The sequence below is a fragment of the Globicephala melas genome, chromosome X (assembly GCF_963455315.2).
Source record: "Globicephala melas chromosome X, mGloMel1.2, whole genome shotgun sequence".
In the NCBI taxonomy this organism is placed as follows: Eukaryota; Metazoa; Chordata; class Mammalia; order Artiodactyla; family Delphinidae; genus Globicephala; species Globicephala melas.
The window spans coordinates 15873450-15890057 of record NC_083335.1 but is presented as its reverse complement, the minus strand read 5'-3'; the positions used below and the strand labels follow the sequence as shown (position 1 = coordinate 15890057).

Genomic DNA, 16608 nt, shown 5'->3' with positions numbered 1-16608 from the left:
ACTGTTTTCCGTGTCGCTTCCCCTTCTTCCCGGCATCCCCGTTTCCGCTTTCTCACGGCTCTTTGGTTTTCCCACCTCTCAGGCGCTTCGCGCCCAGGGGTTCACTGACGTCATCTCTCTGCGCTGCGCGGACACCCGCCGGTGGAGGAAGGAATAGCTCCGCCGCCCTTCGCTTCTTTTGTTGGGCTGCTACTCCTCCGGAGTCATGGCGCCGTCGCTGTGGAAGGGGCTGGTGGGCATCGGCCTCTTTGCCCTAGCCCACGCGGCCTTTTCCGCTGCGCAGCGTAAGTGCCTGAGGGACGGCGATCGCTTCCGTGCGGGACTCCGGGGGCGGCGTGTGGGCGCACCCTTGAGGGAGTGTAGGACCGCGTGTCCCGGGAACGGTCATTTGAGACCTTAGAGTTTGGGGTGGCTGTGAGAAGCAGTGCGGGGCTCCCCGGTGGAAGGCTTGGAGTCTGAGTTTGAGAAGAGTGGGGCACCTGGGGTTGCAGCAGGGTTGGAAGTGGGTGTTGGGGAGAGGGCTCAGTACGGGACCGGTGGGCTGCAGGGTAGGCAGAGAGGGGATCTATCCGGGAATCCGGGACAAGTGATGTCAGATCCAGCGTGGGGCTGGCAAAGTTTCAGATCGAGGACCTCGGATGCTCATGGTCCCATGACAACTAGGTGGACAACGTCTTGGGCACTCCTGGGTTGTCCAGGCGGACTGACAAGTTAAATGACCATTTGCCTCAGGGAGGCACTGTGATGCGGGGCAAAGAGCACTGGACTGAGGGGCTGGTTCTTAAAAACTTGCTTTACCGCTAAATCTGTGACCTTGGGCACATCATGTCCCTTCTCTGAGGCTTCACTGAGGTGGATTTTAATTCTTGCACTTTCTATGTCAGAGAGTGATTGGGAAGTTTAAATGAAAAAAAACAAAAGTGCTTTATCACACATATACAATTGTATTGTCAAGAGGAAACTTGGAGTCCAGCAGAGGATGCAGTGCAGTGAGACAGCTGATCTGTTTTGAGGTCTACCTTCTCTCCGAGACCAGGAGTTAGCAAACTCTGGCATGTGGGCCAAATGCAACCTCCCTCCTGTTTTTGCCATGAGCTAAGAATGTTTTTAGATTTTTAATTTGTTGGGGGAAAAAAGCAAAAGAATATAATTTTATGATCCATGACAATTATATAAAATCCAAGTTTCAGTGTCCATCAGTGAAGTTTTATTGGCACACACCCACGCCCATTCGTTTAGGTATTGTCTGGCTGCTTTCTAAGGTCAAAGTTGAGTAGTTACAATGGAGATAGTAAGGCCTGCAAAGGCTAAAATATTTATTATCTGGCCCTTTACAGGAAAAGTTTGCTGAGCTCTTTCCTAACCTATAGAGCCCATAAGGGCAGGGACAATGTGTATTTTGTTCATTGCTGTAATGTCAGTGCCCAGCACAATGTTCCCAACTAGGTACTCAATAAATTTGTTGAATGAAGGAAAGAAATTCAGAGTTGAACTTTATTTGCTACATTACTTTCCATCTTCAGGAATAAAGTAGCAAATGAAATGTGAATTCCTCAAAGCTCCAATTGTTTTCAAGATAAAACGTTTTGTTCTATTTATTGTACATAATTAAATGATCCAATTATTAAAATTACTCTTTACATACAGGTATTATGACAACATTTGTCTGGCAGAAATTCAGCTTTATTTTTTTAAAATTTATTTTGAAATTTTAGATTTACAGAAAGGTTGCGAAGATAGTACGGAGAGTTACTGTATACCCCTCACTCAGTTTCCCCCATTGGTAACACTTTACATTACTATGTTATAATGTAACAACTAGGAAACTGACATTGGTATACTACTATTAAGTAAAGTCTAGCTTTTATTTGGATTTCACCAGTTTTCCCATTAATGTCTTCTTTCTATTCCAGGAATCAATCCAGGATATCATATTACATTTAGTTGTCATGTTTCCTCAGGCTCCTCTTTCTGTGACAGTTTCTCCAAAGCTCCAATCTTGAATGACAACAATAATAATAGCTAACATTTATTAAGTGCTTACCATGTGCCAGGCACTGAACTAAGCATTTTACGTGTATTATGTAATTCAATACTACCAAAAACCCTGGAAGGTAGATATGATTGTTATTATCGTCTTTGAAAGATGAAGAAATTGAGACATACTGCTAGGAAACTTGTGCAAAATTACAGAGATGATAAATGGTGGGGCTGGGTTTCAAAGACAAGCAGTTGGATTCTAGAGCCTGTGTGCTACACTGCTTGGTAAAATTCAGTCTTGAGTAATTGCTTGAAATTGCGCTGTGCTTAGGTGCTAGAAGGTGCAGTGATGTCCTGAGGGAGTTCAAAGTCAAGTGGAGAAAGAAGTGCATCAAGCAACAATCACCATAAAGTAATATAGATGCTATGCTAAAAGTATGTAAAAATACATGGAGATGGGAGTAGTCATTTTTCAGGGGGTGGGGGGAAGGGGTTAAGAAAGGTACCTAGAGTCTGGCTGATCAAGTGTGGTCTTTAGCCCAGCATCTTGGAAATCATCTGGGAGCTGGTCAGAAATGCAGAAATTCAGACACCCCCACCCCAGATCTATGGAATCAAATCTGCTTTTTAATAAGATCCCCAGGTGATTTGTATGTACATTCATTTTAGAATAGCTTCCCTAGAGGAGATTAGGATACAGTGGTACTGCGTCATTTTCTACAATAGACTTCAGCTGTAAAATCTTACTGTCCTAGAGCAAGGAGATAGATGACTGAAGTCCAACCCCTTCATTTTACAGATGAGGAAATGCCCTGCTAAAGCTGGAGTTAGAGTCAGATTAGGCTTCATGCAAAGAAGAAAGGTAGCTGGGAATTGAACAGGCAGTAGGAAGTTAGCCAAAACCTATTTGGGTATTGGTTTGATTTTTCTTTTACACCTGTCCTTATGATGAAACCTGTGAGATAAAGCTTCAGAAATGTCTCTAAACACATTCTCTTTTAAGAGCCAGTGCATGCTCACTCACAATAATTTGAGGTTTTAAGCATGTTATTAAGTAGGGATTGTGCAAGATTCCTCTAGAATTAGGATTTTGTGTTTTTATGTGAGGTGAGCATGCCTTGTGGCATTTGTCACTGCAGTGGGACCTCTTTATAATCCTCATGTTGGAAAGAGACCAGTATTTACCTTTGAGGCTAATTGTGTCCTGTCAGATTGTGGCAGCAGGTAGCACCCTGGGGTGCTGTGCCATGCTGGTCTTTGCCGTGACGAACTTTGTCATGGCAGAGCTTCTATCCTGTGTCTCATTTGATCCTCATATTCCCAATTTACAGTTGCAGAAATTTAGGCAGTGAAAAGATAGATACTGTATTTTTTTGATTCTCAGGCACATTCCACCTCCCACTCCTACATTTTAACACTCTGAAATTGAGATACATGTTACAATCCACGAGGGTGTCTTACATTGAATGAGATTACGATAAATTGAAGAGCTGGTATTATGATCTCGGCTTTTCAGCTTCCAAATCCTGATCCTTTTCCTTCATACCTTGCTGCCTCCCGAGGCTAAGGCAGTAGCAGAATTATAATTAAATAATATAAGCAGCAATTGATGTCCCGGAATTTCTCCTATTCCAACACCCCCCAGCATATTGTCTCAGGAAAAACATTTCCATAATAATATTACTTTGTCCATATTATGTGATGGTGGTGCTATTTCAGAGTTGAGATTTTTTGTAGACTTAATTTTTAAATAATTGTGATTTCTTTGACCAGATAGTGAAAGAATTTCAGAGAATTCTAGTTTTCCTGTAGTAATGAAAGAAAAATTATGTTTAGGTATTTCTTCCTCATATTTGCTCACTTTTCACTCTTCTCCTGTTTTATAAGGTGACAAAGCAGGTCATGATGGGAATAAAGTAGTTCAAGATCAGACTGACTGCCTTAGAAGATAGAGGTTTTTGAGGAATCCGAGATTAGCATTACTTTTTGTAGCACATGTCAGTTGCTTCTTTGGTATATAGATTTGCTTGCATTTTAAGAAAAATGGGCTACAGTTTCTTTAATGGTATGCTTCTGGTTTATAGATCGTTCTTATATGCGATTAACAGAAAAAGAAGATGAATCACTGCCAATAGATGTAAGTTGGTCATTTATATTCCATTAAAATATATATAACCGAATCACTTTGCCATATACCTAAAACTAACACAATATTGTAAATCAACTATACTTCAATAAAAAATATATATGTATATATATTTTAAAAATCAGCCACATAGCTTAACATATATTTTAAATTTGTTTTGGTTTTTTATTCTCTTAATTTTCCAGAGATGAAATAGCATATCTGTTATCTACATTTTGTCACTCATTATAAAACCCAAAGATTTGGAAACAAAAGATTTCTGTTTGGTTTCTAGAACTTAGTTTATTTTTTTGGCCATGCCGCGCAGCTTGCAGGATCTCAGTTCCCTGACCAGGGGTCCAACCCGGGCCCCCTGCAGGGGAAGTGTGGAGTCCTAACCACTGGACAGCCAGGGAACTCCCTAGAACTTAGTTTATAATAGTCTTTCTAGAAGTTGCTCTGTCTGTAGTCTGAGATGGACTTAAGTTGATTATTTGACTTTATTTTTTTTTTAGAAAATTCCTTTTATACATAAAGTTTAAAAACAAGTAAAACTAACAAAACATTGTTTAGGGACAGATACATAGGTGGTAAAACTAAAGAAAAATAGGAAGTGCTTTTTTTTAAAGCTGAAATAATATGTGAACTTCACTCACAGTTTTTTATCTTTATTGGATTTTTGTTTTGTTTTTTTGCCTGCACCGTGTGGCTTGCGGGATCTTAGTTCCCCGACCAGGGATTGAACCCGTACCCCCTGCAGTGGAAGCATAGAGTCCTAGCCACTGGACTGCCGGGGAATTTCCCCTCCCCCCTTTTAAAAATCTTTATTAGATTTTAAAGAACAAAAGTAGTAAGTTCTTTGTAATAGAATCAACCAGTAAGTGTCAAAAGTAAAACTGACCCCATACAATTAAAAAAAAAAAAACTGACCCCGTTGCTCACAATTCTACCTCTACTCCCAACAGTTTGGAGTATATCAGTAGTTTAGTTTTCTTCTATGCATAAACAACATTATCTTTGTGTATGTATAGTTTTACGTAATCAAAACACAGAGTGTTTCTTTTAAAAAAGTTATGTGTATATATGTATACTTTCATAACTAGCTTTTTATTACTTAACAATTTATCTTGACATATTTTCATGACAACTCATAGATTTACCATATCCTTGTTAATGATGCCTATGATTGCATTGTATGAAATGGGTCTTGGTACACTGGTGGTGGGGATGTAAACCAGTATAACAGATGACATTAGATTTTAGTTTAGAAAGAGTAATAGCTTGTGGCTAATTTTGACTTTAATTGTCATAATTAAAGACATGGTGGATGTGGCTATTAACTCATTCTCCCATCACCTTTGTTTTGTGGTAGATGCGTGCACACACACACACATATACACATTTATATCTGTTTAAAATAACTTTCTTCTGTTTACAAATGGGAAAATTTGAAAAATACAGAAAATCACAATCAAGAAAATAAAATATGCCTGTAATCCCATGTTGGTTAATATCAAACATTGCAAGTTTTTGCTTGCAGAACCTCTTTGGAAAGCAGTTTCGTATTACCTAATAAAGTTGAATTTGTGTATACTCTACACCAGTGGTTGCACTCCCGTGTGCCAGGAGACATACACAAAGATATCCATCCTGATGTTGTAGAAGTCACAGACAGGAAACAGCCCACATAGCCATCAACAGTAGAATGTATAAATTGTGGGATTTTCGTGTAATGAAATACAATGAAAATGAATGGACTACAACTATGTACTTCAACAGGGAGGAATCTCACCAAAAAAAAAAGCTCAAATGGGCAAAAGTAAGCAGTGTATGTATTAGAGGTACATACAGAGCTGGTAAAATTATAAATAAAAGCAAGGAACTGATTAATAAACAATTGGGGACAATAGTTAACTGGGAGGGAGGGTGAAGGATATAATTGGAGAGGGGTACCTGGGCCTTGAAAGGTACTGGTAATGTTCTATTTCTTAAGCTAGGTGGTGGCTGAGGGGTGTTCTTTTTATACCCTGTGATATTTAACAATAATACATTAAAACATTCATAGTTGCTCTTAGAAGCTGGTAATAGTTGATAACTGAGTTCTGAATGGCTTGGTACCTGTTTTTGCTATTTGCGCAAAACCCAGAAGTATCTTTGCAGCCGATTCACAGAACTTATAGAAGATACTGTTTTGTCTGAGTCCAAATCATTTAAAGTGAGACTCCTTGATAGGATCTAGAAGAAATACCTGTTAAGAGGCTAGAAAGAGATGGAGAGAAAATTGTAAATTTTTATAATAATATTTGTATGTTGTTTAGTAATTTCAATCTTTATACTCACAGATAGTTCTTCAGACACTTCTGGCCTTTGCAGTTACCTGTTATGGTATAGTTCATATTGCAGGGGAGTTTAAAGACATGGATGCCACTTCAGAACTAAAAAATAAGTAAGTCTTTTCCTTTTCATAGGCGTTTAATTTCGTGGGGGTTTTGCTTCATTTACATAATTTAAAATCTATGTTTTTTATGGTACATAAAAGTTGGTTTTGTTTTTACATTTCGATTATGCAGTTTGTATGAGTAACGAGGTAAAAAAATTGAGGCAGTGTTTGATGTGACAGGAAAAATGGAAGTTGAATGACAGATTATTGACATTAGAATAAGATGTTATGTTATGGTTTCTTAAATTACTTGTTGGCTGGTTGGATAGATAGGTGGATGGAAATAGATACATAGGAAGATATTCCCTCAGGAATTTTTTCCTTCTTTCTTCCCCACCCGCCTTGCTTTCCCCTCTCCTTCCTCCCTCCCTTCCCTCCCTTCCCTTTTCCTCTTCTTATCCTCTTGACCCAGCTTAATCTTTGGAAGATTAAGAGGTTTTCTGTTTCCTCTATCACTTGAACCTAGTCTGTGACATAAACTCTGCTCTTAGGCCCTTTTCTATCCTTGGACTAAAGTATATGTGTTATTCTGCTTTCTTTTTTTCTCCTATACTACTTCTAAGCTATTTTCATGAGCTTTGCTTGCTTTTCTTTTCTGTATTTCTGAATTGCATAAAATCATCCTTTAGCTTTATTCAATTCCGTCTCTGGACTTTACCCACCTTCTTGATCCTAGAAATTTTAACACAGTATTTCCTTAGAAGAATTCACAATAAACATTTATGTGTTAGAGGAAATTCATCCTCTTTTTACTTTTACTTTTTAATTTACATTTTAAATAGTCACATCTCAGGCTTCCCATTTTATGTTGGGGTATGCTTGGATTTTCAGGCGGGCTGACTTTGAGATTTGAGTTTTTATCAAAAGAAAAGTTCTCTTTCCTTCCAGGAAATTAATATTTAAAAACAAACCAATACCAAAAGCCATACACTTAGGTGTTTGTGAACTTTTTTTTAGACTGCATATATCTCACTGGAAAGATGAAAGGATACTCCACTATCACTACCCACTACAGTTCTTACAAAGAGTCTACCAAGAATCACAGGCAAGGGGCTTAGAAAGAAAGAAGTAAAACAGAATGGCATTAAGTAGGTGGTAGCAAAATACATGAATTTAGTAGGTGGTAGCAAAATATACGAGTTTGGACAACAGCAGGTACAGAAGGGCCAAAAGGAATTTTCCGTTGTACTTGATTCTTGGAAGACAGATCTGTACAATTATCAGATGGCTTGAATAGTGAGGGCCAGGTGAGAATAATCAAAGTTATAATCTATGTACTGTTTTTTTTTTAAGGACTATTTGGCATGGGCTAGTGTTAGATTTATAGAGGTGATTAAAGTTGAGCGATTATTTGTGTTTTCATAGGCATCTTGGAAGGAATGCCTGAATTAAAAAATTTGAGGGTTTTACGTTGCATTTCCGGGTTTCTTATTTTCCTTGTACAGGAAGAAAGTGAGATACAGTATGTTTACCAATTATAGTCTGATTTTATGGATTTAAACTTAGTTAAAACTATAATCCATAGCAAAATCATAATTTATTAGAAGCCTGCTTATTTTCAAATAAGCTTTTATAAAGGTTTATCTAAAATTGATGCTTTTTTTCTTTTAAGGACATTTGACACATTAAGGAATCACCCATCATTTTATGTATTTAATCATCGCGGTCGAGTACTGTTCCGGCCTTCGGATACAACAAATTCTTCAAACCAAGATGCATTGTCCTCTAACACATCATTGAAGTTACGAAAACTTGAATCACTGCGTCGTTAAGATTTTTACAAATTATAATAACAGAATAGGACAGGACACAGAGCTGGAATATTGGAGTTTGGGGTACAAAACACTCCCCCCCATCAGTATTTATATTGATCTTTCAGACCTAATTGAAAAAGTCTATGACCCTTGTTTATACACTGTTAATCAAATCATTAATGCAATATAAGTTATCTGTGAAATGAGTCTTTGATCTTTCATAGAGAGAGAATTCTTTTTTCATCTAAAACAAATTCACATGTTTTGTAAAAGTCACTGTTTTGAACACATTTCTTTGAAAAATGATGGTTTTGTAATTATTTATTTTCTTAGATTTCTTTTCTTTTGCACTACAGTTTTTAGGATCCTTTTGGAGATAGTGTGACTACTGCATTTTGCAGCGTGAATGATAGTAAAATGGTCTTAAGTTCTTAACAACAAATGGACTTCTCTAAAGAGACCAAAATGGTGACTTATCAGTTTTTCTTATGCCCCCTAAAAAGTGGCTCTGCTTCAGCAGATACTTGCCAGTTTTTAATTTACCCATTACTTCTCACCCTACCCCGCTCCCATATACCTCCTAACATCAGTCTTGTTTCATCCCTTCTCTGGGGTTCTGTGTGCAGCGAGCAATTTTTGTGTCAGAAATCCTTTGTCGTAACAGATATACTTAACGAACTCAGCTTGCTGTAAAGCTACTTGTGTTCTCTTCATTTATTGGTAAAAAATGTCCCGAATTGATCATGTAGTGTAAGAATAGTTGAAGATAGACCAAAAAGACCATCCATGAATTAATTATCCTGCCTGTGTAGAATAATAGTAATCACTGAGGAAAACTGATTACTTGTCATTAGCCAGTTTAACTTATTCAAAATCTGTTATTTTATTGCATACTAATGAATTACTAAAAATAAAGGAAACCTCATTAAAGGTAGACTTCAACAGAATTGGGCCAAATATGTTTTAAATATTTGGAACTCATGTCTTTAAAAATAATTAAGGTCATTGAAGAAATTGTTTCATAGCTTCTGATTTGTTTTCCATCTTCATTGTATGTTGCTGAAGGTGAGAATGAGGGTACAGAGAAGAATTTTTTTAGAAACAATAATTTCAGTTTTAGGGGAATTTGGCTAGCTCTTTGATCTGCAGGAAGCTTAACATTTCTACATTTCTTCGTAGAAAACATTGCTTTTGTTGAATCATACAGGTATGGAAACATTGCTTTTGTTGAATTGTATAGGTATAAAGGGAATAACTGTATGCAGATTTGAAAAGGAAATGTGCTTTAGGCAAGAGTCATGAGATGTCCTTATCCTTGAAGGCATTTTTTCCTATTAGTAATGAACCTCAGCTCTTCTCTTCTGCCTGGTAACACAGCCTGAAGTACAAGATTATTTTGTCATCGGGTTTTTATTCATTGTTTAATTTTGTTTTGCCAACCCAATCTGTCTGTGGAACACTGACTCTGCTCTCTAAGGAGAACAAAGTTAGAAATCTGTTGAAAACCTAAAATAATTTAGAAATGAGTTTAAAATGTGAAGTCAGGGGTTAAAGTGGTTGTATTTAAATCAGAACAGTGTATGAGAAACAAGCTCCTTACATCAGGCCTGTGTACCGTTTCCTCAGGTATGACTTGATTCGCAAGAGCGTCTTATTTTCTTCTCTTTGAGGGCCTGTCTTCCTTTCCTAATATGTTTTAATAATAACTTTACTGAGGTATAATTCACATACCTTACCATTCACCCATTTAAAGGGTACAATTCACTGGTGTAATATATTCATGAAGTTGTGCAACCATGATCGCAGTGAATTTGAGAACATTGCCATCAGCCCAGAAAGAAACCCTGTGCCCTTCAGCGGTTACCTGTCTTTTTCCCCCAATGCCTCCCAGCCACTAATCTACTTTCTGTCTCTGTAGATGTGTCTATTCTGGTCACTTAATATGAATGGATTCCTGCAGTATCTGGGCTTTCATGACTGGCTTCCCAAATATGGTTTTGTTCTATGTGGAGTGAGAACTTCTCCTCTTGAGAACTGATTGCTGTAAAAGGAAGTGGTTTGTAAAAATCAGTAGATGTAAGGAGGGAGGGTCACATACCTAACAGGTTTCTCAGTCCGTCTTATGCTGAATAGTTTTTTCTCAGAACCAAGCATTCATGATATGTTACTACTTATAATATTTTTGTCTAGTCTCTAGAATGGGTATTGATATGGATAGCCCAGTCAGGAAAGTCCTGCTAAATATGATGCCAAATAACGTGGCAAATAATTGACATAGCAGTCTTCAGTTGTGTCTAATTTTGCTAGGAGCTTGTATACCTCTGATCAGGTGAGCTTCCCAAATTTTTTCTTTAATTTCCTCCAATGAATTTATGCTGTCTTTTAAAAGTAGGTACCATAGGATTTGGGTGCTTCATAACAGCGCTAAATGGATTAAGTTCAGAATTCTATTTATACTACTATGAGGCAGTACTAAGGTAGCCAAAAATGTAGTCATGCGAGCTAGTTAAGCCTGCAGTTGACTGTGATTTCAGTGACATTCAGAAGTGTGTACTGTTGAAGGCTCTCTAGAATATCGGAAGACTTAATGACCAGGGAACCAGCCAAATGCTATGGCCCTAGTGGGCCAGCTGCAGAAAATGCAGATTGGTGAATTAGAGACTGTGATGCTCTGTAACTCCCTAATGATTGTTTTCTAAGCATTGTGGCTTATTTTTGAGTGGCATGACAGCATCCCCCTGGTTGTATGTGGCCTGTTTCCATGATGTACTGAGTAGTGTTGTTTGTTGTGAGCATCGATGCCTGTAACACCAAGCTAAACACAGTCTTTTGGATATGTTTCCTCTCTTTAAATGACCTTGCCCTGTCCAATAAATAAATGATTGTCTCACCCTGTTTTTGGTAGTGGTTTTTTTTTTGTTTTGTTTTGTTTGTTTGTTTGTTCGTTTTACTTTTAATCTCATTTTCTTCTGTTTCTCTGTCCCCAGAAAAACGTAAGATCTAATTTTAATGACTGTATTTTTTCCAGTGTGATGCTGTTTTACTAAATTCAGTGGATACTTTACTTTTCATTGTACATGTAAAGTCTTACTGCAATTTTATGTTTTTTTAGAGTTGAAATAGAATGTGTAATCTCATTTATATTTATATTTATGAATTATCGAATGCCCTTTGGAGTATAAGAATATTGGTCTTTGAGTAGCAGTGTCTAATCATTCCAGCACAAATGTGTTGTATAACCAAACTGCCATGACAAAATGGGAATTTATACTTAACAGGAAATCATTATGATTAAAGCATCAGGGGACAAATCTAAAGTTTAATGGAAATCCAAGAGGAAGTTCTGGTTCACAAAGCTTGGCGTTTATCTGCAGTATTTTGAAAGATAGCACTACTAGTATTCAAATCTACACAGGAATATCTCAAACTAACCTACTAATCAAGTATTCTTTTAAAAGGAAAAAAAGAAAGATAATATATGCACATGGCAAAAACCCCAGATGGTACAGAAAGGCATGAGGTTAAAACCTGCTCCCTTCCCTCCTCCTAATACCTCTCTCCAAAGGTCACCAGCTTTAAGTGTCTTGTATATTCTTTCAGGAAAAACGTTATTTGCCAGCAAATATATACTTAAAAAGTTTTTACATTAATGGAATCAGACTGTATACACTCTTCTGTACCTTGCTTTTTTTGCTACCTGTGTCTTATAAGATCTTTCTGTATAAGTATGTACAGAAATACCTCATTCTTTTTAATGACTATGTGGTATTCTAATATATGATGTGTAATAAATGTTCAAACATTTATGGGCTTTCAGGTTGTTGGCAATGTTTTACTATTGCTAAACCATATTGCAGTGAACTTACTTGTACATATAATGAGATTAAACTAACAAGGTTACTTCCTAGCAATAGAATTGCTGGGTCAAAGGATAGTTTTCATTTTCAGGTCAGTAGTTGTTGCCAAACTGATCTCCAGAAATCTTTGCCCAATTATGCTTCCACATATAATGTATAAGAATAATTATTTATGAGGCTTTTGCCAATACTGGGCCCTCAACTTTTTAAAATTTGATCATGTGAAAGTGAATAAATGGTATTTTGCATCTTAATGAAGTTATAATGCATTTTAACGAAGGAGATGGAACACATTTTCATGTTTATTGGTTACTTATATTTCATTTCCTGTGAACTGTGTGGTCATGTTCTGTTTTCTATTAGATGATTTGTTTTTTATTAGTTTGTATGAGCTCTTTGTAAGCTAAGAAAATTGGTCCGTTGTCATATGTTTAATAATATTTTCCTGAGTTTTATTTATTTATGTAGTTAAACTTATCAGTCTTTATGGCTTCTGGGATTTGTGCCTTGCTTTAGAAAGGCCTTCTTTACATTTAAGAATAAATTTAATGTATTTTTCCAGTACTTTTAAGTTTTTTTTTTAACCTTTAAATCTTTGCTTCATTTGGAATTTATTTAGGTGGAAGGAGTGAGGTAAGAATTCAAGATTTTTCTCTTCCAAATAGCTATCTGGTTATCCCAACCCTATTTGTTGACTTTTTTCCACATTGATTTGAAAAACCATCCCTCATACATTGTTTCCATATATATTTAGATTTGTTTCTGAACTCTGCAGTCTTTTGCAAAAATTACCAGTCTTTTAAGTTATTACGCATTTTCATATTTGGCATAGCTAGTCCATACCACAATATTATTTCAGGATTTTTTTTCCCAGTTATTCTTGCATGTTTATATTTCTAGATGAACTTTAGTATCATTTTATCCAATTCTAAAATCCTATTGATATTTTTCCTAAAATTTTATTTTGAAAAATTTCAAACTTACAGAAAGTGTGAAAGAATAGTTTGATGAGTGCCAAAATACTTTTCATTTAGATTCACCATTCCTAATATTTTGTTACTTTTGCTTTTGTTCTCTCCAAATGTGCCTCTTTCAAACCCCTCCTGAATTGTTTGTGGTGAGTTACAGACTTCATCATCACACTTCATCACATCATGACGTTCCTAAATATGTCAGCATGCCTCTCCTATGAAAGTGAAGACATTTTCCCATTTAACCACAATACCATTCTCACACTTAAGGAAAGGATGAACCATCTAATCTATTCAAATTTACCCATGCATCCCCAGAATGACTTTTATAGCTGCCCCCACCAAGGTTCACAAATTACATTGGTTAGTTTGTCTCTCTAGTCTCTTTTAAATAGTCCTTCTACCTCCTTTTTAAAATGGTATTTTCTAAATAAACTTATTTTTTAGAACTGTTTTAGATTTACAGAAAAATTGGGAAGATGGTGCAGAAAATTCCCACATAGCCCGCCTCAGTTTCACCACTGGTTAACATGTTAGCATGGTACATTTGATAACAATCCTTGAACAGATATTGCTACATTATTTTTAACTGGAGTTAATGTTCGGATTTCCTTAGTTTTTACCAAATGCCCTTTTTGTGTTCCAGGATTCCATCCAGGATACCACATTGCATTTTTAAATTTCATTTTTAAATATTTATTTATTTATTTGGCTGTGCCGGGTCATTTAGCTGCGATGTCTTCTTAGGCTTCTCCTTGGCTGTGACAGTTTTTTAGACTTTCCTTATTTCTGGTGACCTTGACAGTTTTGAGGAATACTGGTCAGGTATTTTTGTACAATGTGCCTCTACTGGGATTTGTCCAGTGTTTTTTACCATTATTAGACCTGGATTAGGTGTGCCATTGTTCTCATACCCAGGGCATACATTTATTAACATGAATTATAAATGTTGATTTTTTTTTTTTTTTTTGGCTGCGCCACGCAGCTTGCAGGATCTTAATTCCCCAACCAGGGATTGAACCTGGGCCATGGCAGTGAAAGCGCGGAGTTCAAACCAATGGACTGCCAGGGAATTCCCTGTTGATGTTATTCTTGATCACCTAAAGCAGTGTTTGTCGGGTTTCTCCATTGTAGAGTTACCCTTTCCATACTGTCCTCTTTGGAAAGAAGTCGCTGTGCACAGCCCACACTTAGGGAGTAGGGAGTTATGCTTCACCTTCTTGAGGATGGAGTATCTACATCAATTATTTGGAATTCTGCACGGGAGGTATGTCTCTTCTCCCCCACTTGTTAATTTATTCAATATTTTATTTATATGAGTTTGGCTCATGGATATTAATTTATTTTGTACTCTGGGTTATCATGTAATACTACTTCATTTTGTTGCTGAAATTGTTCCAGTTTTGAACATTGGTAGCCGTTTCATTTGACTCTTGTGTCCCTTTGACATCACTCCCTTTGACATCACTCCCATTACTGTGGATTTTTTCCCCAGCATTTCTTACTTTCTGGCACTACGAGATGTTCCAGGCTCATCTTGTATATTTCCTTCCCCAGTCCTAGAGTCAGCCTTTTCTCCAAGGAACCTGGTTCTTTTTATTGGAGAATGGTATTAGAAACCAAGATCTGGGCCCTAGTTGTGCTCAGTTGCTCCTGGGGTTTTGTCTCTTCAAGGCCCTTCCAGCTAACAGAGCAAGGAAATATATGGGTGTGTACTAACCTGTGCCTATACACATATGTATAAATATTCCTATATGTAACATCTGTATTTCTATTAAGTGAAACACAAGTTCTTACTGATGTTTGATCCACCACATGTATCATTCTAACCTCCTCCCCTTGCTTATCTGTAAACCACCCCAACACTGAGAGACCTGGTTCCTACCGTCTGCTACCCACTTACTTGAATTGTTTAATTCCAGTATACAAGTGCAGTGTTTTCAGAATTGTTAACACGTATTCCCATGGGAAACAACTTTTTCAACCAAAGCACAGTGATTGTGTAAGGTTTTTTTTGCCATTCGTTTTATAGACTCCACTCATTTCCAAAGTTACTTAGGTCAGCACATTTCCTGCCCACTCTCTTCAGTACGTTTGTTTCAAAAATTTGTAATAGATTGTTTTGTCACATTCTGCATTCTATCCTGGGATTCCCCTGACCTAAATGATTTTTTAAAATATACATCAAGTTTCACTTTTTGTGATCTAAAGTTCAGTGGGTTTTGACAAATCCATGTGTTATGTATCCACAATTGCATTATCATATAGAATAAATTCACAGCCCTAAAAATCCCTTGTGCTTCACACGTTCAACCTCCTCCTTCCCCTGAGCCCCTGTTCACCACTGATCTTTTTATTGTCTCCATGGTTTTGCCTTTTCCAGAGTGTCATATAGTTGGAGTTATACCGTATGTAGCCTTTTCAGACTGGCTTCTTTCACTTAGCAATATGCATTCAAGTTTCCTCCATGTCTCTCTGTGGCTTGATAATTCATTTTTTAAATCTCTGAATAATAGTTTCTTGTATAGATGTTCCACAGTTTGTTTATCCATCACCTGTTGAAAGACATTTCCAGGTTTTGATGATTACGAATAAACACTCACATGCAGGTTTTTTGTGTGGACCTATTTTTTCAAATTAGTTGGGTAAATACCAAGGTGCATGACTGCTAGATCATATGGTAAGATTATGTTCAGCTTTATAAGAAATTGCCAAGCTGTCTTCCAAAGTGGCCTTACCAATTTTGCATTCCCATCAGCAATGAATGACTTCCTGTTACTCTGCATCCACGCCAGCAATTGGTATTGTCAGGTTTCAAATTTTAGCTATTGTAATAGATGTGTAGTGATATCTCATTTTAATTTACAGTTCCCTAATGACAAAGGATGTTGAGCATCTTTCATATGTTTATTTGCCATCTGTATTTCTCTTTTGGAGAAGTATCTGTTTAGATCTTTTGCTTAATTTTGAAATCCGGTTGTTTTCTTACTGTTGCATTTTAAGAGTTCTTTGTATATTTTGAATACAAGTCCTTTACAGATAAGTGTTTCGCAAATATTTTCTCCCAGTCCATGGTTTGCCTTTTCATTCTCATAACAATGTCTATCACAGAGAAATTTTTATTTTACTACAGTCCAACTTATCAATTTTCTTTTTCATGTATCAGGCTTTTGGTATTAAATTTAAAAGCTCATTTCCAAACCCAAAGCCATCTAGATTTTCTCTTATGTTTTCTTACAGAAGTTTTATTGTTTTTTATTTTAAATTTAGGTCTATGATTCCTTTCTAGCTAATGTTTGTGAAAGATATAAGATGTGTCTAGGTTTTTTTTTTTCATACAGACACCCAATTGTTACAACACCATTTGTTGAAAAGACTCTGCTTTCTCCATTGAATTGCCTTTGCTCCTTTGTCAAAAATAGGTCAACTATATATGTGTGGGTCTATTTCTGGGCTGTCTACTCTATTCCATTAAGCTACA

The 16608-nt window shown here is 36.8% G+C and overlaps 1 protein-coding gene across 1 annotated transcript; it reads left to right on the top strand.

The window, feature by feature from the left end:
- The first annotated feature begins 17 nt into the window (after positions 1-17).
- MMGT1 (membrane magnesium transporter 1) lies at positions 18-11189 on the top strand. The gene is made up of 4 exons (XM_030844960.2): positions 18-284; positions 4065-4117; positions 6448-6551; positions 8158-11189. Exons 1-4 carry the CDS (start codon positions 206-208, stop codon positions 8315-8317), a joined length of 396 nt encoding a protein of 131 aa, XP_030700820.1. The 5' UTR covers positions 18-205; the 3' UTR covers positions 8318-11189.
- The last annotated feature ends 5419 nt before the right edge of the window (positions 11190-16608 follow it).

Excerpts from the sequence above, each read along its gene's own strand:
- MMGT1 (XM_030844960.2), top strand. The coding sequence starts at position 206 with ATGGCGCCGTCGCTGTGGAAGGGGCTGGTGGGCATCGGCCTCTTTGCC. Across the intron at positions 4,118-6,447 it reads ATGAATCACTGCCAATAGAT|ATAGTTCTTCAGACACTTCT; the intron begins GTAAGTTGGTCA and ends TTATACTCACAG. Across the intron at positions 6,552-8,157 it reads ACTTCAGAACTAAAAAATAA|GACATTTGACACATTAAGGA; the intron begins GTAAGTCTTTTC and ends TTTTCTTTTAAG.